The sequence below is a fragment of the Sorex araneus genome, chromosome X, assembly GCF_027595985.1.
Source record: "Sorex araneus isolate mSorAra2 chromosome X, mSorAra2.pri, whole genome shotgun sequence".
Classification (NCBI taxonomy): Eukaryota; Metazoa; Chordata; class Mammalia; order Eulipotyphla; family Soricidae; genus Sorex; species Sorex araneus.
Genome location: NC_073313.1, coordinates 244,310,290 through 244,335,937, shown reverse-complemented (window position 1 = coordinate 244,335,937; position 25,648 = coordinate 244,310,290). Strand labels below are relative to the sequence as shown.

General features: G+C 35.3%; 1 protein-coding gene across 5 annotated transcripts in view; it reads left to right on the top strand.

The window, feature by feature from the left end:
- ERBB4 (erb-b2 receptor tyrosine kinase 4) overlaps positions 1–25,648 on the top strand; it is a 1,184,587-nt gene that overhangs the window by 772,732 nt on the left and 386,207 nt on the right. For all 5 annotated transcript variants that reach the window (XM_004601330.2, XM_055119903.1, XM_004601331.3 and 2 more), the window contains exon 4: positions 8,764–8,898. In XM_004601330.2, the coding sequence (XP_004601387.2) occupies positions 8,764–8,898 (135 nt within the window). The remainder of the gene's footprint in view (positions 1–8,763; positions 8,899–25,648) is intronic.

The window sequence follows — 25,648 nt, the reverse complement described above, 5'->3', positions numbered from 1 at the left end:
TTTTTTTTGTTGTTATTATTTATTTGGTTTTATGGTTTGGAAGCATACCTGGCAATGCTCAGGGTTGCTCTTCACTATGCACTCAGGAATTACTCCTGATGGTACCCAGAGGACCATATGGGATGCTGGGGATTAAAGTCAGGTCACCCAAGTGCAAGGCGAGCACCCTCCCCACGGTTCTATCCTTTAGGCCTCAAGGATGACTTTAGAGTACGTTGTTGGCTATGTAATTTCTCCATCATGGCATGTATCTTTCCACTGTTGCTTCATGCTTTTAAATGGTGGCTCATGTATGATTTCTCACTGACTTACAAGGTATGTTATGTTTGGGGGGTTGGTTTTGTTTTGTTTTGCTTTATTCTATTTTATTTTAGATACCATAGTTTACAAAACATTGTTAGTAGAGTGTAATACACAAAATATTGCAGAACCACACCCTCTATATAAACTGCCTACTTCTCCACATCACTGTTTCAGCACCCCACCACGACTGCCGCCATCCACACAGACACACACAGACATACACAAACACACACACACACACACACACACAGGCACGCGTGCACACACCAAGTGTCTCAATCTCTGTACTAGCTCCTGAACATCTTTTTTAAGGAAAGTCAGTCATGTCCTGAGATTATTATCATTATAGTCATCAAAATATGATAATCTGATGTTCTTGACATTTTTCTTGATGTTAAAGTTACAGAAAGTTGTGTGCCATTGTCCTTCACTGTCACTGTCGTCCCATTGTTCAGTGATTTGCTCGAGTGGGCACCAGTAACATCTCTATTCTACCCAGCCCTGAGATTTTAGCAGCCTCTCCTTACTCATCTTTCCCAACGATTGGAAGCTATTTCAGGGTCAAGGGAATGAGACCTGTAATTACTATATTTAGCATAACGAATATGCCACAGGGAGCTTGCCAGGCTCTTCCGTGTGGTCAGGATACTCTTCAAGAAGTTTGTATAAGACCACAAAATTTCTTCTTGCTTTATTTATTTTTTTTGGAGTGGGGCACGGGCACATGGGGAAATAAAGTACTTGTCTGAGAGCTTGCTAAGCAGTGAAACAACTTTAGTCTTTAGGTTTACTTATAATCCTGGTAATTTATTTTTTTAATACTGGTAATTTTTAATGCTTTATTATTAACAGTCTAGAAGAAAATTTAGTGAATCTGAATTCTTCCTGCCCACCACTCTAACCCCAATTGCATGCTCCAAAATTAACCACTATTAATGACTATCAGTTTTCAAGAAGTTTTATAGGCCTGGGCCAGAGTGATCGTATAATGGGGAGAGTTTTGCCTGGCATGTAGCTGACCCAGGTTCAATCCCTGACATTCCTTATGGTCCCTGGAGCACCACCAGGAGAAATCCTGAGTGCAGAGTCAGGAGTAACCCCAGAGCACTGCTGGATACCTTTGTTCTTATCCTCTAAATTTAGACAATATAATAGGGAAAAAGATGAATATACAAAGCCAATAAATAAGCTGAGGTAGAATTTACTTTCTTAGATGAATGATTCTGATAATCTGTGTTATAAGAGGTAAAGAGAGCCTCTAATAATTCTGTTATTTTTCCCAGAAGAGCTAATACCTAAGCATAATGAAAGCTAAGAATCATAATGGACCATTGTAGAAACATCAATGAGCACTATTCTACTAAAATCAAGATATTTTTCGCTATTGTTATTTTTATCTTAAGTTGATTTGGTCCTGTAAGTCTAATAATTCTGATGTATTTTCCTGTGCTTGGATCTAGAAATTTTCCATTGTTATTTTATCATATTTGATGTCCGCATCCATGAGCTTTTGACTCTGATCATTGAGCTGAAATACAGTGGGTTATATCACTCATTTACATTATCACCCATTCCCCACTCCCAATACAAATGTGACATTTCAATTTTGCACACTTCAACTCTCCTTAAATCATCTGTATAAAAACTTCAAAGCTTGATTGATGATGAATGAACCATTGTCTCCTCAAGCACCCGGTTCTCATTAGCCTTTTGAGTCTCAGCTTATTAATAATGAACCTTGAGGACTGACCCAAGGGGGTAGCAACAATTTATTGTGCTCCCAGATGAAAGGTCTGGATTTGGGAGAGATAAGGAATCTCTGGACCAAGTCCATTTCAGGGATGATGTATTAAGTATTACAGGTGGATGATGTGAGCTATATTAGTTTTGTATGATTATCAGCCAACAGAACTTGTGTGACTTAAGGTGATGACAGAAAGACACATTGCTTTACGTTTGAGAAAGCCCAGTAACTGCTTCCTATAGCTTCATCTTGAAAATGGGCTTTACCATTTTGGATTTTTGACTTCTCTGTTATGACCTTTAAATAGACAAAATAAGTCTGACTAATGAATTATTCAGACAACCTTACTGTAATTAAACTACAATATTTTTAATCTTTATTCATTTTTATTATAATTTTTAGTCTAAGTTGAGCTGTAGGTGCACTTATGCAGAAGAAGACATTTAGATAAACAGTTATGGACTGAGGTTAAGTATTTTTATTTTGCTTATTAAAGCTTATATTATTGTGGTTAGTATCTTTATACATAGAGATAACATGTTTACTACTGAAACTAATCATAAAGACTAAATTAAGACTAAATAAAGACTAAATAGATTCAGTTTGCTGAGTTCTTAAATCTAGTAAGAGGGCCACATTAATCTATATTTTTTGAAGAGGTGCTATATCACAATTCGGTTTTACATAAAGAACAGAGGAAAAAATATATATTAAGATTCATGATTTGATCACATTTTATTTTGAAGTATATTTGCAGCCTGTCAATGATTATCATAATGGTCACTCAACCTCAAATCACTATAATAATTAGCATTAGAAAAGAAAATGAAGAAAAAATAAGTAATTAGCATGCACATTTCCTTCTTTATTAGATTCATGGAAATGGAAGTAGCTGAGGGAAAAGAACCAATGGATTTCCTCTATGGGTTGTAATGCTAAAACACAGTACTTTATATCCTGTTTAAAAATGTCATATTGGGATTCTGAGAGATGGTGGAAAAGGGTTTAGTGCTTCTCTTGCACTCAGCACCACAGTATGATCCCTCACACTACTTATAGTCCTTTGAGCTTTGCTGGGTGTGGTTCATCCCCTCCATAAAATAAAATAAATAATAAATAATAAAATAAAATACCAAAAATGTCATACTTGCAGTTTACAACTTTCAGGAATAATTTGGTCCCATCAGTATGGCTAATATAAGCATTAGCTATAGGAGAATAACATCATAAAATTATTTGGTTCACCAGACTGATTTAGGGATACTAATTGGAATGCTTAAGTAGATTTTACTTATTAAATGTCAAGCATACTACATACAATAATATCTTACTCTACAAATTGTAATTTTATACATAATTACATTATTTCCATGTTGGATAAAAAATTATAAAACCTCATAATTATAAAACTCTTTTTAAAGTATGCTAATTTTTTATAATCAAAATTTTTTTTTTAATTTTTGGGTCACACGCGCGATGCACAGGGGTTACTCCTGGCTCTGCACTCAGGAATTACTCCTGGTGGTGCTCAGGGGACCATATGGGATGCTGGGATTTGAACCCGGTCGGCCGCGTGCAAGGCAAATGCCCTACCCGCTGTGCTATCACTCAGCCCCAAGATTTTTTTTTTTTTATCATGAAGCAAAAACTGTTATGTGTCTGATTTGTTCCTTACATAACCAGACATTGAAATCTGGTTTTATTTGGAGGGGTGGGTTTTTGGGCCACACTCAGCTGTGATGAGAGTTCACTCCTGGTAATGTTGGAAACATTATACAGTGTAGGGATTGTGCGTGTGTGCATGCGTGCTTGTGTGTATGTCTGTGTGTGTGTGTGTGTGTTGCAGGAGTGTTGGGTCAAGGCAATACCTTACTGCTGTACTGTCTCTCAGTACAAGGAATACAAAAATGTTTTGAACGTATCAACGATACCCAAGACTTAATAAAATGTAGAACTAATTACGGAGGCCTACGAGTGTTTAGAGAAGGCGATAACTTTCATTTCTAGTTTGATTTGATTAGAATATAATTAAAAACTAAGAATTTCCATGGAAGTTAAATAATTGAATTTCATGATACTATTTTTTCAGATTTGTTTAACACATATTAAATCATTATTATACCAAGTTTGATATTAACAATATAACAATGAAAACTCTTAAATGTGGGACTGGAGAGATAATACAGCAGGAAAAACACTTGTTATACAAGAGACCTACTGGGGTTCAATTCCCAGAAATCTAATTATAATCCCTAGAGCCCGCTGAGATTGATTGCTGAGCACAAAGCCAGATGTGGCCCCCAATTTACATATATGAATATGTTCATATAACCACACATTATGTAGTGTATGTAAATATAAAAACATGTATGTAATTTATAATGCATATTTATATGTATCAAATATGCATATATTATGCATTATGCATACACCTATTATAACATATAATACATGTGTATTATGTATAATACACATATGTGTATTCTATATTGTATATGCACATATATCATAGCTTCACGGGTATTCAGAAGGATACTGCCAGTCACAGATTCTGTGCTATATTTAAATTAAATTCAACATATTGGATGAAAATGTGTACTACAATTTACTCTAAAATCAGAGTCCCATGATGTCTTTAACCTGACTTGAATGGTTTCACATAATAGAAAATGAGATACAAACATATTTTAAGTGTTTACAGTAATTTTTCTATAATACTTTTTCATAGGATGTCATATTTATTATATCTTACTATATTTAACTCTGACATTTATTAAGACAATGCAATTCTGCTTTATGAAATTTCAGAAATATTTATATATAAGTATTATATATAAAATAAGAAAACTCATGACAATGTTTTTCATAATAGCTCAAGTGCCCAAAAACTTATAGATCTTTTTCTTAATTTACTGAAAATATTTTATGCGATAGAAGTGAAACCGAGTACAATATGATTATTGACTTGAACTCATTAACTTATTTGCTTTTAAAAATATTTTTACTCTTCCAGATTTATGTTTGATTATTTAATTATTAACTAAATCTGTACCTTATCTGCTTTTCTTATTAGTATTAGATATTGTATTTTATCATGCCTTTACATTTTAATTATTAACCAGTTTGTTTTTTACACTGGATTAGAAACATAATGTAGGGTACATTTATATTTTACTAAAACTTATGGGTAGTTTTACTTTCCTTGTATTTTAGCAAAGAAAATCTAATGCTAAGTTAGACATTTCTCTGATATCTTCCTGAATAAATATCCTACTAAGTTTTTATCTCTTTCTAGCCAAGTCTCTCTAATCTGAAAATCTTATCATTTCTATATAATCAAACAAGGAAGAAATATTAAATATTATTTTGTGCAGTAATTTTTTGTATCAAATAGCTTTTTATCAGATCAGTACTGTTTTTAGAATTTTCTTTGTCCACAAGTAAATCTATTATGTATTTCCCACAGACACACAAAATTAGTATTTAAAAATATTAATAAATTCATAAAAGAAATGTTAAATTTTCAAATGAACAAATGTGATTTAACTTTGTATTCTCATAAAAAAATAACTTGGGCAATTAAGTTGATCAAAAATATAAACTAGGATATACCTTATAAATAAAATATACATTTTCCAGGGAAATACGCAGAAAGAAATAATAGGCAATCTGTCATCAAATATTAACTACCTATAATGTTTCTGATTAGACTTTAAAGCAGATGTTTGACTTTGTACGTAGAATAAAAAAAAATCATTCAGATTGATCATACTTAAATTATTATCGCCTCATTTCTAAATCCCTTTTTCAAGTGTAAACCATTCTATTGAACAGAATATTTCTAAGAAACAAATGTCAACATTGGTAGTAGATTAATATGGTTGATGAAAGTGAGTTGATGAGATTATTATTCAGTGTTATAAAATTGGATTCCATGTGAATATTTTTAGATAGGAAGCCAGAGATGGATACTGTGTTCCTACAGCATACACTCTCACTATTTGAATTACAATGTGACTCCTAAAAAATACAGATACTTTTCACAATGTGTTGAGCTATTGTTGTTGCTCTTCACATTTTTTAAGTAGAATTTTCCAAACATAGACTGAAAAATACCTTTCATTTCTTGGATAGCAGTCAAAATCTCCCTCTCTCTCTTCTTTTGTCACCTAATGAAGAATTATTCCTAGAGCAGAAGAGCACCACCTAATGTCTCATAAGAAAGCTATTAGTAAGAAAGCATCACATTTCTTAGGTAGAAGCCTAATGCCAGACATTAATGTAGAAATCCATTTTCACAATCTTTCTTACATCTTACATCTCTTTTCTGCATTCATGAAGGTTGTATAGTTAGGTCATGAAAAATGATGTACTGGAATTTAGAAGTAGAAAGATTATCTAATTTCTTTTTGTTTCTGTTTTATTTTTCCTCATCTGAGAATATGAAACCAAGAGTCAGTGAAATAATTGATGTTGAAAATAGCAGTGATTTAAAATGTGAAGAGACCTGTGATGTCAAAATTTCTCTATTATACATGCAATGCAGTCAGCCACTTTAGTTGTGCCCACCAATCTTGCTTTCTCAAATACCCCTTTTATGATTCTCACATGTAACATTCATGCTTTTATCTCCCTCTGTCTTTAAGGTGACTCTAAGCACTTTAGCTGGAGACACAATTCTAGAGAAATTATTTTTTCAAGGCTACCATTAAAGGCAGTTGACTCCTTACTTTTAGATAAATATGTCTGTTTTCCTTATTAACTTCTCTTCTTATTTGCTATTTTATTGGAGTAACTATGTATGTCCTTCCTCAGCCACTCTTTGGGTAAGATTGACATAGGATATTGCCAAAAAAATGTAGATATATTTTTGCAAGGAGAAATAGTCATGTCTTATTAGGAGGCAGCATCTTGCTTTCTCTTCTATCTTCAAGCCTTCCTGGAATTAGAACAGTCTTACAGAGTGGTTGCCATCTTGTGCTTGGAATGAATAAAGCCAGTGCGGTGAGAATGATAGAGCAAGCCCTAGATCCTGCAAAACAGTTGAACCAGTTTCAACAATTACGTTCTTTCATTTTCTTATTGTGTGAGAAAAAAATTCATCCTACCCACGTAAGCTACTATTTATTGTTTTTTCCCCAAAGTAGGAACTTATAACTGAAGTTTTTATGAACTGATACTCCATGCTTTCTCTTTAGTTATTTTTGTATTAGACAAGAAGGATAATGTGGTAAATATTGTGGAGAAAGGTACTCTATACATTTCCAATGACATTCTTTAAATCATAATTGTAGTTCAGAGTTACTATCTTGCCTTACTTTTATGTATTTTAACAGCATCTGAAGGAGATCAGCCATTGTTTAGGAAAGACAAGTTAGATGACCAAGCCCAGTGTTGCGAAAAAGAGAATCAAGTTAAAATTACTTTAAGTGCATTTTAGCCTATAGCTAAATTTTATTTATTGCTGTAGTGAACTATGGTTTTTGTTTTGTTTTTATATCATGTTTTTGTGTTGTTCTGGGGGGAAAAGTGGTATCTTTATTGGTTCTTTTTGATGACAAAAAACTTTTTTGTGATTGAAGCTTTATTTTATTTGATTTAACTTGTTTTGTGCAAATAATTTACCTGTTGACTACAACTAGTTTCATGTATGATTTCTTAAAATGAAATTTGACAATTTGTACAAAATTCTTAAAAATAGACACACTCTGTGACCTTGAACAACCGTATATGAAATATTATTTTAAACCAATAACCAAAGGGCCAGAGAGACAGAGAGATAGAGAGAGGCAGAGAGAGATGCAGGAGAGAGAGAGAGAGAGAGAGAGAGAGAGAGAAAAGATGAGGTGAGGTGTTTGCCCTCTTTTATCCCTAACACTGTATATGGTCCCAAGCTTTACCAGGAGTGACCTCTGCGCTTAAAGCCTGGAGTAAACCTTAACACCACCAGGTGTGTCCCAACCCCAACCCCCCAAAATAACTAACCAGAGGAGCAATTTAAATGATCAATTATTTAGATGAACCTATTTGATTTGCATTTTAGCATAGATTTAAGTGTATATATATTATATTTTGATAGATATATTTAAGTATATTATTATGTGTTTTATAATATATATTTATAGTATATATTATACATAATATGTGTATTAGAGTGTGTATATATGTATATATGGGTGGACAGTAATACAGTGGGTACATGCTTGCCATATATGTTGCTGACCCATGTTTGATCCCTGGCACCACATGCTGCCCTTGAGTTCTTTCATTTTGAGTTCTACCAGGAGTGACCCCTGATCATAGATCAATAGTAAGCTCTGAGCACTTCCAAGGGTGGTCCCTCCAAAACCAAAAATATATACAGTAGAATAACATTTAATTAGCATTAAGCAGTTACTAAATATTAAGCAGTGATGGTATGATATAAAAGATATGAACACAGTATTAATCCAATATCAGAGGAAGTATAAAGATGAGATTGGTAGTGGCAATATGTACCAAGATATTGAGTGTCTGCAGTCTTTAAATTTTGAGTTTTTGTTTGTATGTATGTGATTTGGTCTTTCTGAGTTTTTCTAATTGTTTATGAGTCAGTAAAATATATTTTAAGTTAGCCCATCTCAAAGAAACAAATTTATTATTAAAAGAAGTTTGAAATAATTATTTTAATAACATAAAGTATGACAATCAATTTCTGTTTGTTTGTTTTTATACAGAAATCCTAAACGGTGGTGTTTATGTAGACCAGAACAAATTCCTTTGTTATGCAGATACAATTCATTGGCAAGATATTGTTCGGAATCCTTGGCCCTCCAACTTGACCCTGGTATCAACCAATGGTAGCGCAGGATGTGAGTAACATTATTATTTTTAATACCTGAAACTGTTCTGTTCTTACGAAAATTTCTATCTGTCATGCCACAATAATTTTTAACTACAATTTCTTCCTTTGAAATATTGTTACATGTAGATGTCTGATTAACTCTCTTTTTGGAATGATGTGTTTCTTTCAACTTTAATATCACATATCTTGCTAAATTAATATCATTTCATCACATACCCAAAATCTCAAATATGCCTCATTGGCTATGAGGTCAAGGATAAGTAACGACTGAAGTTTAATAACTATTTCAATTCTGTAAACTGTACGACGAGAAAGAGCAGTAGAACAAAAATTATACTGTTTATAAGCTGAAAACTTTTAGGTCTAAAACCCAACTTGAATAACTTTGCAAATGACTGTTTCAATAAAAGTCTTAAAAAATAAATAAATTATTCAATACAAATTAAAATAAATTATTTAAAGTCTTAAGAAAAGACTACACGGCTACTGATCAAGCTGCTTAATGGACATAATCCCAGACACTCAGAAACAAATCTCGGAACCCAGCGGCTTTTGTCAGAAATCCCTCCAGATTTGATTATTAAAATTTGAAAATTCCAAAATCACGCGGCTGCTACTGCAGCTGTGTGACATCATATGCTATTCATAATCAGCAATAGAAAACAAATTGTCTAATGTTGCCTTTTTGGCAGATCTGACTGTCGGGGTAAAAATCCCAAATAATAATGGTGGGTCTGATGTCAAAATATTGAATATAATCAAAGAAGAGAGTAATGTGGAAATCATCTGCCACACAGATAGGGGGAGGATGTAGGATGGGGAGTATTGTGGGGTTTTTGGTGTTGGAAAATGTGCACAAGTGAAGGGACAGATGTTTCATCATTGTATGACCAGAACTTAAACCCAAAAGCTTTGTAGCAGCTCTCACGGTGATTCAATAAATAAATTTATTTTTTTAAAAAAAGACTTCACTGGGTAGTGCACTTTCCTTGCCTGTGGTTGATCTAGTTCAACCCCCAGCACTCTGTGTGGTTTCCTAGGCACTGCCAGAAGTAATTCCTGAGCACAGACCCAGTAATGACCCCTGAGCTCAATTGGATGTGTCCAGTTTTTTAAAAATCATTAAATTTTTAAAAGTAAATTTAAAAGTCATAATAAGGAGACAGATCAAAGGGATGAAATATATTTTGCATGCAGGAACCTCAGATTTGACCCCAAATGTGGTCCCCTGATAAGCCGTATGTGTGCCACCACGCATGGCCACAAAAGTTAATAAGTAAATAAATTTTTATTAATTTCAGAATTCCTCAACCTTTATTTTACCCAAAAATCTTCATAGTAATCACTGTATCACTGTCATCCCGTTGTTCATCGATTTACTCAAGCAGTTGCCAGCAATGTCTCCATTCGTCTCAGCCCTGATATTTTAGTAGCCTCTCCTTAGTTGTCTTTCCGAACGATTAGAGGCTCTTTCAGAGTCAGGGGAATGAGACTGTATTTGGCATATTGGATATGCCACAGGAAGCTTGCCAGGCTCTTCCGTGTGGCAGGATATTCTCAGTAGCTTTTTGGGCTCTCCCAAGATGTACACACACACACACACACACACACACACACACACACACACACACACACACACACACACACATATATATATTTCCCTTTATGATGATGTGTGTGAGGCTGCTTTGTGGATTAAAAAAAAGGCTAAATGAATAGTAATACTTCATGAAAATTTTAAAAATTATAAGCTTAATGGAGAAGTGAAGATTTTATATAAAAGAACTGTATGTTACGTGAAAATTTTAATCATTAGTCTAACAACCTACCTGATAAGCTATTTATAAAATGTGTATTATTTATGCTACATAGAATTGAAACTAATTGAATGCTAGATATGCTTAAAATGAAAGCATTTAAAGTATTATAAAATTTTGAAAATGTTCAGGAAATTGTTTTCTTTCCACAAGGAAGGAAAGAAATATATATCAAAATATAATATATATACACTTATTTGTTATTACTGAAATTTGCAATGAAAACAGAATTGTTATCAAGTGTTAGCTTGGGTTTTATATTTCCCGTCTATTACTATATATTTAACACTTGAAATCTCATCTGTTTCAGTTCAAAAGTTACTTGATACAGTAATTATTGTGTTAAGATGCTTTTATATAAAATCAAATTTCAAGAAATCATCATTAAATGTCATAATGGCACTGATTGTAGAAATAAAAAGTCTAAATACATTTGGTTCAACTTAACAACCATTTTTAATCAATGTTTGAAACTAAGACGTGAAGTAACATAAAATTTTTGTTATCTTTGAAAATAATTTTGTGTGAGTCTTTATTTTGACCTAGTCCAATGGCCTACTTTGTAAAGTTACATGCGGATAAAACATTGAATCTGTTAATGCTAATAAGACAATGATTGCATCAGAGATTATTCCATTTTTCATCTTCTAAAGTTATAGTTCTTTATATATTTGGATTGGATAATAATTCGATAAGATAAATGGACTGCTGACTCAGAGTATTAGTAACTACCCTGTAATGCATGAATGAGATTAGGCAAGAGTCAAGTCCCAGACATCCAAGGGGAAGTGTGCCCACCAGCATCATACGATATGGAATAGGAAAGATCTGAGAGGATTTGATTGATTTTTACAGATGGCATCTCTTTATGCTCCTTTTCTGAGGGCAAATTTGGGTGTTTGTACCTATAATTAGGCAACTGTTGCTGAGCTTGATTTTGCATGAAAATAATTGCAGGTGCAAAATTATCAATGCAGAGTAGGGTCATGGCCAGTAGTCCTCTGTAATTTAACCACCAATTGTTTGCTGAAGTTCTATTTTTTAGATAGACATTCTATTTGTAGACATACTATGCATGCTGCATGACACCATAGTGAAACTAATGAAATGCTCATCTTGGAATATTGTTTTCATAAAATGTTATCCTGTGTTCATTTATTCAGCCTTCACCTCATGGGTGATATTAGGCACTCTTCTGGTTCTTAAGTGCAAAATCTAAACTTTCACTACTTTTCAACTATATAACACCAACCAGAAAGTAAACCAAGTTCAAAATTCAGTGGCCATTATTGGGTTTCACTTTCCCCTTAAATATTAACATTTAGTAAACCGTTGTATCAAGTTGATTTTGCCTACTCATTGATTTTACTTTAGTTCTTATTTCCATTGCACTATTCTTTATTTCATATTTTTCTCAAGTTATTGAAATAATTTCAGAATTCTTACTAGTTTTGAAGGCAACAAACTCTTATGAGAGTCTAGTAAAATCTATAGAATCCTCTGTTAATATTTTTGAGGGATAAAGTGAACCACGGTAAATAGTTTGTATGAAATATAAAATAAATTAATGTACAAGATAAAGGATTATGAGGACAATAAATTTATTACATATATTTTCAGTAATATATTTAAATATACCATATGTATTTAAAGTACATTTAAAGTGTGAAGCTGTAGATTGTTTTTTATCAGTGAAGGGAACAAAATGTTAAAATAGTAGCATTAATAAATAATGTAAATTCCAGGACCAGGGAGAAATTACCAGGATGAAGGTGTTTGCTTTGCATGAGAATGACCACAGTCTGATCTCAGACACGCCTCATAATTCTCTGTGCACTTGCAGAAGAGAACCTGATCACACAGCCATGACGAAGTCTTAAGCACCACTGGTGCAGCCCAAAAACAAACCAAACATTTAAAAAACTTTTTGAAAGAACGATAGCCATAAAGAGTATTTAAAGGGCAGTTTACTTTAATTCATGGTGTTGGAAACACTGAAGCTGAAATTTTATCTTATACTATAGGTTAAAAACTTACTCAGAATATGCACATGTATATTTTATATACACCATTTGAAGGTAGATATGTGATAGCACAATTGTTAAGCCCTTAGAAAAAAACATGAAAGACAAACTTCATGACATTAAATTTAGAAATTATTTTATTTTGGATGTGGCACCAAAAGGACAGAACCTAAAACAGAAACAGTAGTAGACAAATAAAGGTACATCAAACTTAAAATTTTCTGAAAACATAGCATATAATAAATAGAAAAGACAAACAATAGAATAGGGAAATATTTGTAAACCATTTGTCTGATAAAGGATTAATGTGAAGAATATGTGTTAGGAGCCATAGTCATAGTATAGCAGGTAAGGCTTTTTTTTTGCCTTGCACGTGACCACCTGGGTTCTAGCCCCAGCACTCTTTATGGTTCCCCAAGCCCACCAGAAGCGATCCCTGAATGTAGAGCCAGGAATAAAACACTGAGTACTGAGTATCCCCAAGTGTGTCCTCCGCCAAAAAAAAAAAAAAAAACAAGCAAAATGGAAAAAAAAATATTCTAAGAACTCTCACTATATACACAAAACAAAACAAGAAAAGAAACATCTGACTCACAAATGGGAAAAATGACTTTAATAGATATTTCTTTTATTAAGAATATAGTATAAATGACCACACAGCATATATGTTCAAAAGCACTATTAGAGAAATGCAAGTTAAAACCATAAATACAACTTCATAATCACTAAAATTTACATTAAGAATAACAATGATGGATTTGTGTAGGAATTGAAACATTTTTGTTCTGTTACTGAAATTCTAAGAATGTACTACTAATTGGGAAATTAGTATGTAATTTCCCAGAATTAATTTTTTTAAAAGTATCTTATCAGTCAGTAATCTTACTTCTTGGGATATATCTGAAAAACTTAAAACATGGTCTTGAGGAGGTATTTGCCCACTTGTATTCATAGCATGTCCATAGTAGACAAAAAGAAAAAGCTACCCAAATGTCAAAAATGAATTAATTTATAAGTAAAATGTGATACATGCATACAATAGAGTTATTCAGCTTTTAAAAAAAATTGAGAGAGATAGTAAAGAAGGTAAGGTGCTTTCTTTTCACAGAGCTGACCCTGGTTCAATACCCAGCACCCCATATGATCCACTGAGCCATGAAAAGAGTGATTCCTGAGCACAAAGCCAGGAGTAATCCCTAAGCACCACTGGGAGTGGGTCAATTCCCCCACCCCCCAAAAAAAACGAAATGATGACATAGTACATGACAAACTGTGAGAACATTATTATAAGCAAAAAGAAAGCCACTAAAAAGAGCCAGAGAGATACTATAGCAAGAGTGTATAGCAAGAGATCCCAGGACTGGAGCGATAGCACAGCGGGTAGTGCATTTGCCTTGCACTCGGTTGACCCTGGTTTGATTCCCAGCATCCCGTATGTTCCCGTGAGCACCTTCAGGCGTGGTTCCTGAGTGCAGAACCAGGAGTAACCCCTGTGCATCGCTAGGTGTGACCCAAAAAGAAAAAAAAGAGAGAGCATTTCTCTTCATGTAGCCAACCCAGGCTCAATTCTTGGTACTCTATGTGGTCTGCTTAGCATGACTCTGAGCACAGAGCCAGGAGTAAGTCCTGAGCACAACTGTGTGTGGCCTACTCCACATCCTAACCCCCAAAAGAACAAAAATTAAAGTCACTAAGAAACAATTGCTACTTAAATGAGGTATTTAAAGTAATTAAATTTCTTGAAAAAGATTAAGTAAAATGGGTAGCTAGGGGTTAGAGAATTTAAAAGTTCATGATAAAACTTTTTCAAGATCAAGCTCCTTATATCTGTTATACATCAATGTAAATATACTTCAGTTATGTGCATAATAATTGTTTAGATAGTAATTTTTATGTTTTTTTTTGTTTTTGTTTTGTTTTGTTTTGTGTTTTTGCTTTTTCAGTCACACCCAGCAATGGACATGGGTTACTCCTGTCTTTGCATTCTGGAATTACTTTAGGTAGTGCTCCGGGGACCATATGGAATCCTGGGAACTGAACCCAGGTTGACTGTGTGCAAGGCAAACACCCTACTTGCTGTACTATCGCTCTAGCCTCTGTTGTGTGATTTTTACTTTACTTAACCTTTAGTTAACTAAGATTACAAAACTAAATAAATGGTATTTTAGTTATCTACACAATTGAAATGTAAGATACATACTTATATAATTTCACTTGATAATAGTGAGACTGAATTTGGTCTTTATAGGCATACTTAAGAAAATACATACATTTTAATATGGGATTAATGTGTATTATTGAAGAGGAGGGCAAGTTAAGAGTCAAGAACTGAAGGGCAGGTTAAGGGTTAACCGCTGAAGTTGCCCTTTGTAACTACTTGACTGCTTTGAAAGATGTCTTCAGAACCTACTGCTGGGCAGGACTCTGTCACCAAATGGGCCAACAAACTGCCCTAGGAACTATAGGCAAACATTTGCAGGGAAATAGTTAACAGTCAACAAATGTTTAGATATGCAAATCAAGTGACCTACGTGTGATCCCCTTTGATATATAGATGTGATTCCCTTTGATATGTGAGATTTTCATTTGTCAACAAATGTTTAGATATGCAAATTAAGTTACCTATGTGATTCCCTTTGATATGTGAGATTTTCATTTCTCCCCCAAAAGGGTATAAAAACAGCTAGCTTTTTGAGTTTGGGGCCTTCGGTTATGCCACGCTATTGAGGCACAATTGAAGGTCCCAATATAGCTATATTGGCTTAAATAAACCCCATGCATTTGCAGAAAGAGTTGTCTTGGTTTTGTTCTTTTATCTCTCTGAGCCTCCCCTGGGCAGAGATCTGCCGACCCTAACATTCCCTTAACCTGCCCTTCAGTTCTTGACTCTTAACTTGCCCTCCTCTTCATTATAATTTATTATCTCCTGTTCTAATTCAAGTTCCTCCTGCATTCTATTCACAGATTTGTGTTCTAAAACTCTCTGGTTTAGAACTGCTGTTCTAGGCTATTTAATTTGCCTCCACCCCTCACTAATCCAAATGACAAAATACAAGCAGAGCTTTATTAAATGGAAAGCTATCCATGACCCTGTCTAAAAACCCTGCCACACTACAGGTGGATAAACATTGTGTCAATTGTGAACAAAAGAAAGAGCATGGAGTTTCCAAGCTGACTATTGCTTGTTTCTTTTCTATATGAATGATTTTTATCTTTTCTTTTTCTGTACTGCCCCTTCTTTCTTTTTTTGCCAGTCTAGATTTCAGTCATACTTAAGACACTTATCAGATGTTATCTACTGTAAAAGTGTTAATTCATGTAGCCACATTTATCAAATTTATCACATTTATCAAATGTGACCCCATAATGGTTTATACCAAAAATGGACATTCTTTGTGCCTCTAAAACGAAAATCCCTTGCTATTACCATAAAAATTAGATATTTTTCCTAGTACTCCTCACAATCTTCATGTCCTTGTATTTTAAAATTTCTCTTCCACATTGGTCTATACAACTTTGAGTTCTAAAGAGGTGAGATAAAAGGGAGCAAGTAATAGACTTAGATACTGAATCAGGCAACTTTTCTCATCATTTTGTCTTTGGCTTCTTCATGTTGTTTTGTGAAAATAAAGGACCCAATTATTTTTCTTTTAGAAATTAATTAATAAATTTTATAATGGCATCTTTGCAGGTTTAAAAATAATAATTAATTAATTAAAATCCTTATAGGTAAGGATCAATTCATTATTCTGTCCTCTGTTGTGACTCATTAAAAATAATATGTTTATATGTACTGTATACACAAAAAATGAAATTTATCCACCAATAGAAAATATGAACAGTCATATTTTTTCTTTAAAAACTGTAATGCGAAGCAAAATTTTATCAAATATTTGAAAACTAGGACAATATCAAAAACCGTTTGAAAATTACAGGGTCAGAAAAACATGTAACAAATAGAAGAATAAAACCATATGAAATAAAAAAAAAAAAGTAGAGAACTGAGGTTGGAGAGACAGTACAGTGGGAAGGGCATTTGCCCTGCATGCAGCTGACTTGGATTCAATCTAAAGAAACCCCATATTGTCCCCTGAGAAAACCAGGAGTGATCCTTGATCAGAGTCAAGAGTAAACCCTGAGCTAAGAGGGGTGTGGGTTGAAACCCCAAAAGACACCCCACTGTCCACAAAAATAAAGTGAAAAACCAAGGATGTCAAATATCTGGGGCAAGAAAATAGCAAGGTAGAATTTGGTAGGACCTTCAAGATCTGGTTGAAAAAGATCAAAGGCCATTGATAATCTCAGTGTCATTGCTCGATTTTTCTTTTGTAGATGAATATCTTCCGCTCCCCAACAATTTAATTCTCTTTTTAAATGGCTCATTATAGATTTATAATACTACAGAAATTCAGATAGAACTTGGGCATGAAGTATGTGTTAGGTTGATGGGGGAAGAGATGAAGCATCTTGGAAGAGGAAACTGTGGCTTCCTTTCCCACTGGCAAGGGGAAACTAAGGCTGCTTCCTTCAGGAGGATACCCTGCTTTCTCCCCATTGATCAACCCACTGGGGCAAACCAGGAAACCCCTGGACTGAGTTAGAACTGACATGGTTGGCTGTAAACATGGCATGGACACTAGTATCCCAGGAACCCTCAGAGGCAGCTTTTAAGCTGCATATGAAGTCCACTTGTTCTGCACAGCTCAAGAACCGCTCCCCACCTCCTGAGTTCTGGTGCGGTCCTGCATTCAGGGTGGATTCAGGCTAGAGTGAGGAATTGCTCTTTGCAGCAAGCCTAGTCAGGCCTAACATTGACACATGTCCAAGAATGTCACCTTTCTTCCCCAAAAAAGCATTTTAAGAGGAGATCAGATGCAAAAGAAAATAGTTTTATTTAAAGTAATTTCACCGTATCACTGTCATCCTGTTGTTCATTGATTTACTTGAACGGGAGCCAGTAACATCTCCATTTGTCCCTGCCACGTGCTAGTGTAGCCCAATGGCATATTGGGGGCTCTTTCAGCGTCAGGGGAATGAGAATTGTCATTGTTACTGTTTTTGGCATATTGAGTTTGCCACGGGTAGCTTGCCAGGCTTGGCCATGTGGGCAGGATACTTTTGGTAGCTTGCCTGGCTCTCTGAGAGGAATGGAGGCTTTTGGGGCAGTCTCTAATAACCTTTACAGGTGTTCCCAGTCAAATATATATATATATATAAATTTTATTAATAAATTTTATATATATATATATATATTCCTCTATGATTTGCTGCCTATTGTCTGAACCCCATCAAATATGGTGTGATAATTATGGAAAATGAGTAGGGAGTGTCTTATGATGTGTCCAGGAATAAGTTCAGTCATATGTGAGGCCTGGCCCCAGCATGTACAAAGAGACCTAGAGCATTGTGTTGTGGAGGTCGGCTGCCTGGGCTGGGTCCCTTGGGGTGGGGAGGGCTCTCACCCACTCCCTCTCTGGGGGCCTCCTCTGCAACGCCCCAAGTGAAAACAGCCTGGTGTAGAGTCCAGTGGCATGGTTATGGGGGCCTCATTTTATGCTCCCTTCCGGGAGAAGCAGCTGTGAGTTCTGGAGGGTGGTCGATGAGGAAATTATCTAGCACCAGCAGGAAGTGGCTTACAGGCGTGACCGGGCATCTCTGGGAGACTGAGGGAAGCAGGCAGAGGATCTCTGCTCTGGGGTCCCATTGAGCCCAGAGCCTAAAGTCACAAAGTTCACAAAGTTCTACATTACCTGGGTTCAGTGGTGCTTCACTCATGCCTGAGGCTCAGTATTTTAGTAATTTACTAAAAAAAGAAAAAAGGAGACAGACAAACACACATATTATAAAGACATCTTCAGAAGGGATAAAGCAGAAAACAGAAAACCTCTTGAGAGGTTTTGGACTATTTTTCCTATTGTTTAAATCTGGGTGTTGTTACTGGAAAACAGCTTTGGACACTGGGTGATCTTTTCTTTTTCTTACCCTGACCTTTAGACTGTCCTGGAACTGCTTCTGGGACTGGTGCCTCTGTTCCTCCATAAACAAAGATCTCTGTATTTGCATCTAAAAGAAATGTGGTTCCTCATGCCTTTGGGCTACTTCAGAGCTGGGCAATTTCTTCTTTGTTGTACTATTTCCCAAAAACTCATTACCAGGGCCCCACTCCTTTCTCACTGGCTGCCACCAAAGAATGGATGTGAGAGCACAATTGGGTTTGGTCAAAACCCAATACTCTGTGTTTAGCTATTTGACCTTGGGCAAGTCACTTATATTCCTGGTTCTCAGCATCTGCATTTATAAAGGAGTATCAAGAGTAGAACAGAAAGCGAAACTGAAAACTAAACTGCTGATTCTGGGTAGCTAAAAACAAATAGTCAAAATGAAGGTGATAATCCAGCTTCCAAATCCCTTTTTTGTCATAGTATAAGCAGGATCCTTTGATATCAGAAAGGCATTGTTTCCTATGCAGTCCCACTTTTCTCCATAGAACTGCTCCAGGCTTGAGTGGATGGATCAGATATATGAATATATCTATATCTATATCTATATAGGCATATAGTATAGATATATATGGGGAATTGTCTCCCTGCAAGGGAATTTTGTGGATTTACGAAATGTACGGGGAAGGAGGGAGCAAGGGAGCGAGAAATGATCAAAATTGATTTAGAGCAGAGAAAGTCTCTAAGATTTTCTTTCAACAGCCTCTTTAAGATCATTTCAGGAAAGATATTTGAGGAAGGGCTCTGTCAGCAATGGGTAAAGATGCCTTTCAATAGATGCCTCTCAATAGAAATGCAGGTATGGGCTAGCGTGTGACAAGCCCCCAAGCAATGAGTCTTTCTAGAATGCAGTGTTTTGGCTCTCTATTCAGTCCTTAGCTGGGTGGAAGCAATCCACTGTGAGCACTGCTTGGCAGAGCTTTTGTATTTGCCCCTCATCAATTTTAGAAAAGCCCTCCTAGGTTTCCAAAAGTTGATACCATTAACAAGTCCCTAGGATTACTAAAAGGTGCTACTATATGTCAAAATATACTAGTCAAGGGTACGTTCTAATTATAATTTGTGTTTTTCTCCATGAAATGATGATAATATTAGGATGATAAATATTAGTAAATATATATGTATATACGTAAGTTTTAAAATATGTGTGTTATACTTTCATTATATATTAGGCTCTTTTTCAGCTTTTATGTGTATTTCAATATCCAGAAGTAGTATTTCAGAGACTGATCTTACCAAAACACCGAAATAGCACCAAAAACCTAAACTGTTCCAGATGTAACAATTTTTTCTATAGCTTATACCAGATATACCAGTCATTCTTAATTGCTCTCTAAAATCAAATACCAGCTAAGGGAAGAAATGGGAGTGTGGTGAATTGGAAAATTCATAGAAGAGCATTCTACTCACAAACATAATTCCAGGACTAATCATTTGTTTAAACCAGATGTTCTGTCTGCAGAAAAGTCATTAGTAAAATTTAAAACTATATTCTTTCTTTTAACAACTCTTACATAGTTTAACAATTGCTCTCTGCTAACTAATGTTGCATGGTGTAACATATTTGGAACTTTCTTAAACTAGAGAATAATTAAAACTCAAAATAGAGTAGAGTTAGATGTGTTTTTAAAAAGATTTTTGAAAAAATAGCTGTTATTTAATAAAAGGTGGAAAATATGAGAAAAGTAAATTAATCTGTTTAAACCCTAAGGATAGCTTTTTTTCAAAGATTTTCATTGCAAGGACTCAGGATCATATATATGTGATATACCATGTCAAGAAAAGAAAAGCTAAAAATCATATGGTCATATAAATAAACACAGAGAACATATTTGACATGGTTGAATACCCATTCATAATTAAAAATCTCTCAACAGAATAGGAATGGAAGAAAGTTAACTCAAAGTAGAAAAGCCATATACATCAGATACAACATCAGGCTCAATAGTGAAAAACTGAAAGCCCTTCCTTCAAGATCATGTTCAACGGAAGAACATATACATCTATATGGTTTATTATTCAACATTGTATTGAAGTTCCTATGCACAGAAATCAAACAAGAAAAAGGAATGGAAGACATTTAAAATGGAAAGAATAACTTTATGACTACTATTTGCGGATGATAAAGTACTATGCACAGAAGACACTACAGTCTCTACCAATTTTTTATGAATATTAAATCTGGAGTAAAGTAGCACCTACAAAATCAATGCACAAATATTTATTGCATTTTATATGCAAGCAATTAGAAGTGAGAGAAAATCTTAATCACAATAGATTTTCAAAAGAGTAAATTCCTAGGAATCAACTTAATAAAGGATATGGAAGACAATGAAAACTGTAGGTCACTATTTAAAAACAAATAGAAGAAGACACAAGAAATAGAAATATATTCCATGTCATTTTCATGAAGAAAAAGAATTAAAATTGTTAAAATAACATACTGGGGGTAGAAAAGTAGTACAGCAGGTATAACACTTGCCTTGCATGTAGCTCACCCAAGTTCAGTCCCCAGCACTAACTATGGCTTCTATTCACTGCCAGAAGAGGTTCTTGAGCTCAGAGACAGTAGTATGCCCTATGTACCAGTAAGCATTGCCCAAACAGCCAATAACTATCAAATGATCATGCAATGAATATGTCATACAGATTCAATACAATGCCTACTAAAAATCCAAATCCAAAGCCATACTTTAGGACTTAGAACAAATGCTGCTAAAATTTTTATGGAACCGGGGCCGGAGTGATAGCACAGCGGGTAGGGCGTTTGCCTTGCACGCGGCCGACCCGGGTTCGATCCTCAGCATCTCATATGGTCCCCCAAGCACCGCCAGGAGTAATTCCTGAGTGCAAAGCCAGGAGTAACCCCTGAGCATCGCTGGGTGTGACCCAAAAAGCAAAAAAAAAAATAAAATAAAATAAAATAAAATTTTTATGGAACCAAAAAATTGCAAAAGTAATTCTGAGGAAAAAAAAATGTGTAGAATTACATTACCTGACTTTAAACTATACTCTGAAACTATAGTTTTTAAAATTGTATGATACTGGAAGTAAATTCTTAAACCAATGAACAGAATTGAGAACTCAAAAGTAACCCCTCAAATGTAACTACATTTAATAAAGACAAAGAAAATAGGTAAATTAGTCATCCTCATCCCGTTGATCATCGAATTTCTCGAGCGGTCTCAGTAATGTCTCCATTAGTCCTAGCTCTGAGATTTTAGAAATCTCTCTCTACTCGTCCTTCCCTATGATGCCACATTTGAGGCTCTTTCAACCAGGAGACCCAGCTTGTTACTGGTTTTGGCATGTGAATACACATGGGGAGTTTTCGAGGCTCTCCCATGTGGGCAGGAAACTCTCAGTAGTTTGCCGGGTTAAGATGTCGCTTTCGGGAACTTGCTTTTAATTCTCTGGATGATGGCCATTGGTGGGATTATAGGGCACTGGGGAAAGTCACACGGTGCCAGGGACAGTCCCTGGGTGTGACCGCTTAGCTACTGAAAAATGGGAAATCTGGGTAGAGGAGGCCCAGTCCCGATCCGAGCAGGCTTGGAGGTCTCAGCCCCAGGTCCCACACACCTGGGTTCCTCTGCTGGTACCTTTATGCATGAGGCTTGTCAGAATGTATGGAGAGGGGCCTTGAGCATGGCTGTGGCTGGGCTCCAGAGGTCTTTGACCGCTGGTAGCTCTGCTCAGGGTGGGGAGGGAAATTGGAGCCCATCCCCTCTGAGGGGCCCCAGGGAAGACAGCCAGGTGTGTGGCAAGAGATTCTCTGTGTCACATCCAGAGACTTAAAAGCAAGCTCCTGGAAGAGAGGACACAGAGAGGTAAATTAATAGTCTAAGAAAAGCTTCCTTAACAAATGGTGCTGGGAAATGTGGATATGCACATGCAAAGAAAAATTAAAAATCATCACACCATTCACAAAATTTAACCAAAATGGATTAAAGAACTTGATATTATACATGACTCCATAAAGAAATATCTGAAAGGAGACATATAATCTGCACAGTATCAACCTCAGAGGTATCTTCAATAATTCAACTCCATTCGAAAAAAAAACAAAAGAAAAAACAAAAACTTGGGATTATATCAAATTGAAAGGTTTATTGAGCTTTATTCTTTAGTGGTTCAGGGCCGCACCCACCAGTACTCAGTGATTACTCCTGGCTCTATACTCAAGGATGACTCCTGACCTTGTTCAAGAAACTATATGAAATGCATGGGATTAAACCTGGGTCATCCATGTTCAAGGAAAGTGCCCAAGAGAATGTACTGCTAATTAAGCCCTCAAATTAAAACATTGCTTCTACACAACAAAAGAAACTATGCCAAGATGAAAAGATTTTCTAATAAATTGGGAAATACATTTGCACATCATACATCTAAAAAAAATACTAATATGCAAGCTTCAGCACCCACAGAGCTTGACAACATGAACACAATTATATCCATCAAAAAAGGACAGAAGGAGACAGATACTGCCTCAAAGAAGACATATGGTGGCCAATATGCACTGTAGCACTGTCATCCCTTTGTTCATCGATTTGCTCTAGTGGGCACCAGTAATGTCTCCATTATGAGACTTGTTGTTACTGTTTTTGGCATATCGAATATGACACAGGTAGCTTGCCAGGCTCTGCTGTGTGGGTGGGATACTCTCTGTAGCTTGCTGAATGGGTGTCCAATACATATGTACAATATACAATGACTTTATGGATTATTAGGGAAATTAAAATTGACAGAGCAATGAGATATCACAACACCTGTGAGATTGGTCTACATGGCAAAAACATAAAGATCTGTCTTTATGGTGAAGATGCTGTGACAGTGGAACCTTCTTACACTGTTGGAAAGAATGTCATCTGGCTGAAAGTCTGTGAAAAACAATATTTTAACAATCTTAATTCTTTCAAAAAAGAAAAATATGAATAAAACTCCCATATTATTCAGTGATTACACTCCTTGACATTTATGCCAAGAACATAAAAACATTGACTCTGAAAGATATATGCACAACTGCTTATTGCAGCACTCTTCATAATAGCCAAGATCTGGAAACAACTCCAATTAGTCAATGGCATATCAGAGAATGAAGACTTGTGTACACACACACACACACACACAGAGCACACACATGTGCACACAGACACAATAGAATGTTACTCATCAATTAAAAACAGATGCCTTTGTGTTTTCTGGGTTGGGGCTAGAGAATGACAGGTGCCACATGATCCTACTCATTTGTGGTATATCAGAAAAAAAAGCAAAGGAATGGTATTATTCAATGCTGAAAATCCTTGGACATTGACTATAGTCAAAAAATTAGATTACTATCATTTCTTAAGCAGTAGAGGGAGGGAAGAGGGAGATTGGAGAAGAATTGTTTGATTAGAAAAGACAATAGTATAGTTACAGAGGATCTTTGGTGCAAGCGAGTGTACAGTCATTTTGCATTCCAAAATAAAACTATTAATACTCTTTTAACCATATTATCTCAACTACAATCTCAAAAAAATATAAAAGTAATTTATTATTGAATCTCATCTATTAAAACACCTATTTAAACGAACATAAAAACAAATTCATTCAAATACAAATCAACTAAATGTTAAGAAACAGAACTAATGGAATGTGAAATGATATTTAAATGCTCTCTTCTGTGTAAGTACATAAGTGTGTTTTATGCAACATTTTCTCCAGAAGAATAGGCTCACAATCACTTCATACCAAATATATTTACTTCTGTATTTCTATCTGTATCACCACAGACAGAAACAAAATCAATGGGTTGGCTTAGCTTGGCACTACAAGTGACAACTCTCCTCTTACTACCATAAATCAAAGTAAGAAATTGAATGTGATCTAGATCAGAAAGGATCTGACAATATATTTGTAAGACACTACCTGGCACTACATTTGTAAGAAGGAAATTTCCAGATTAACTAAAGTTCACTCTAGGAATTGACTTCTACTAAGAACAATACAAGTATATATTGAATGTATAAGTAATTGCAAATTATTTTATAAAAGATGTCCCTGTTCTTATTCCTTAGTGTTTTAAAATAAAAGTATCTTAACTTGTAATTTGGCTGGAGGTAGGGTGTTTGCCTTGCATGGCACCGACCCGGGTTTGATTACACTGTCCCTCTCACAGAGCCCGGAAAACTACCGAGAGTGTCCCATCTGCAGGGCAGAGCCTGGCAAGCTACCCATGGCTCATTCGATATGCCAAAAAACAGTAACAAGTCTCACAATGGAGACGTTACTGGTGCCTGCACGAGTAAATCGATGAACAATGGACAACAGTGCTACAGTGCTACAGTACTAGCTTGTAATTTAAAAAAAAAATTTAAATAATTATGAAATTATGATACATCTATATTTTACCATGTATAATAGCTTTGACATGAAATCATATATGCGTATAATATTAAAGAAATTTGGTTTCTGTCTTTTTAAAAAAATTATAAGCAACTGAAACCCAATCATGAACAGCTTTGAAATGCTCTATCTCACAATAACTCTATTTTTCATCACTTGTCATTCCATTGATCTTCAATTAGCTCGAGTGGGTGCCAGTAACATCTCCATTCAACCCTGTCACGTGCTAGTGTAGCCCAATGGTATCTGCTCGCTCCAGGAACATGAAGAGCCTCAAACAGTTTGTTCAGGGTTTTGACAAAGAAGTCTGATCATCTAGTAGGTGGACTACACGCTGTCTTTTGGTATCCTATGGAATCCAATCGGTAACAGCTCTAGTCCAGCAGTCGTCTCTAACTTGTATTACTTGTCCAGCCCATCTGATTTTCGACGCCTTGGTAAATGAGACAGCATCCCTGATGCTTGATTGTTGATGGAGGTCGGAACAATGGATTCCTTCTCTTACTTGAGTGAACTATAATATTCCAAGC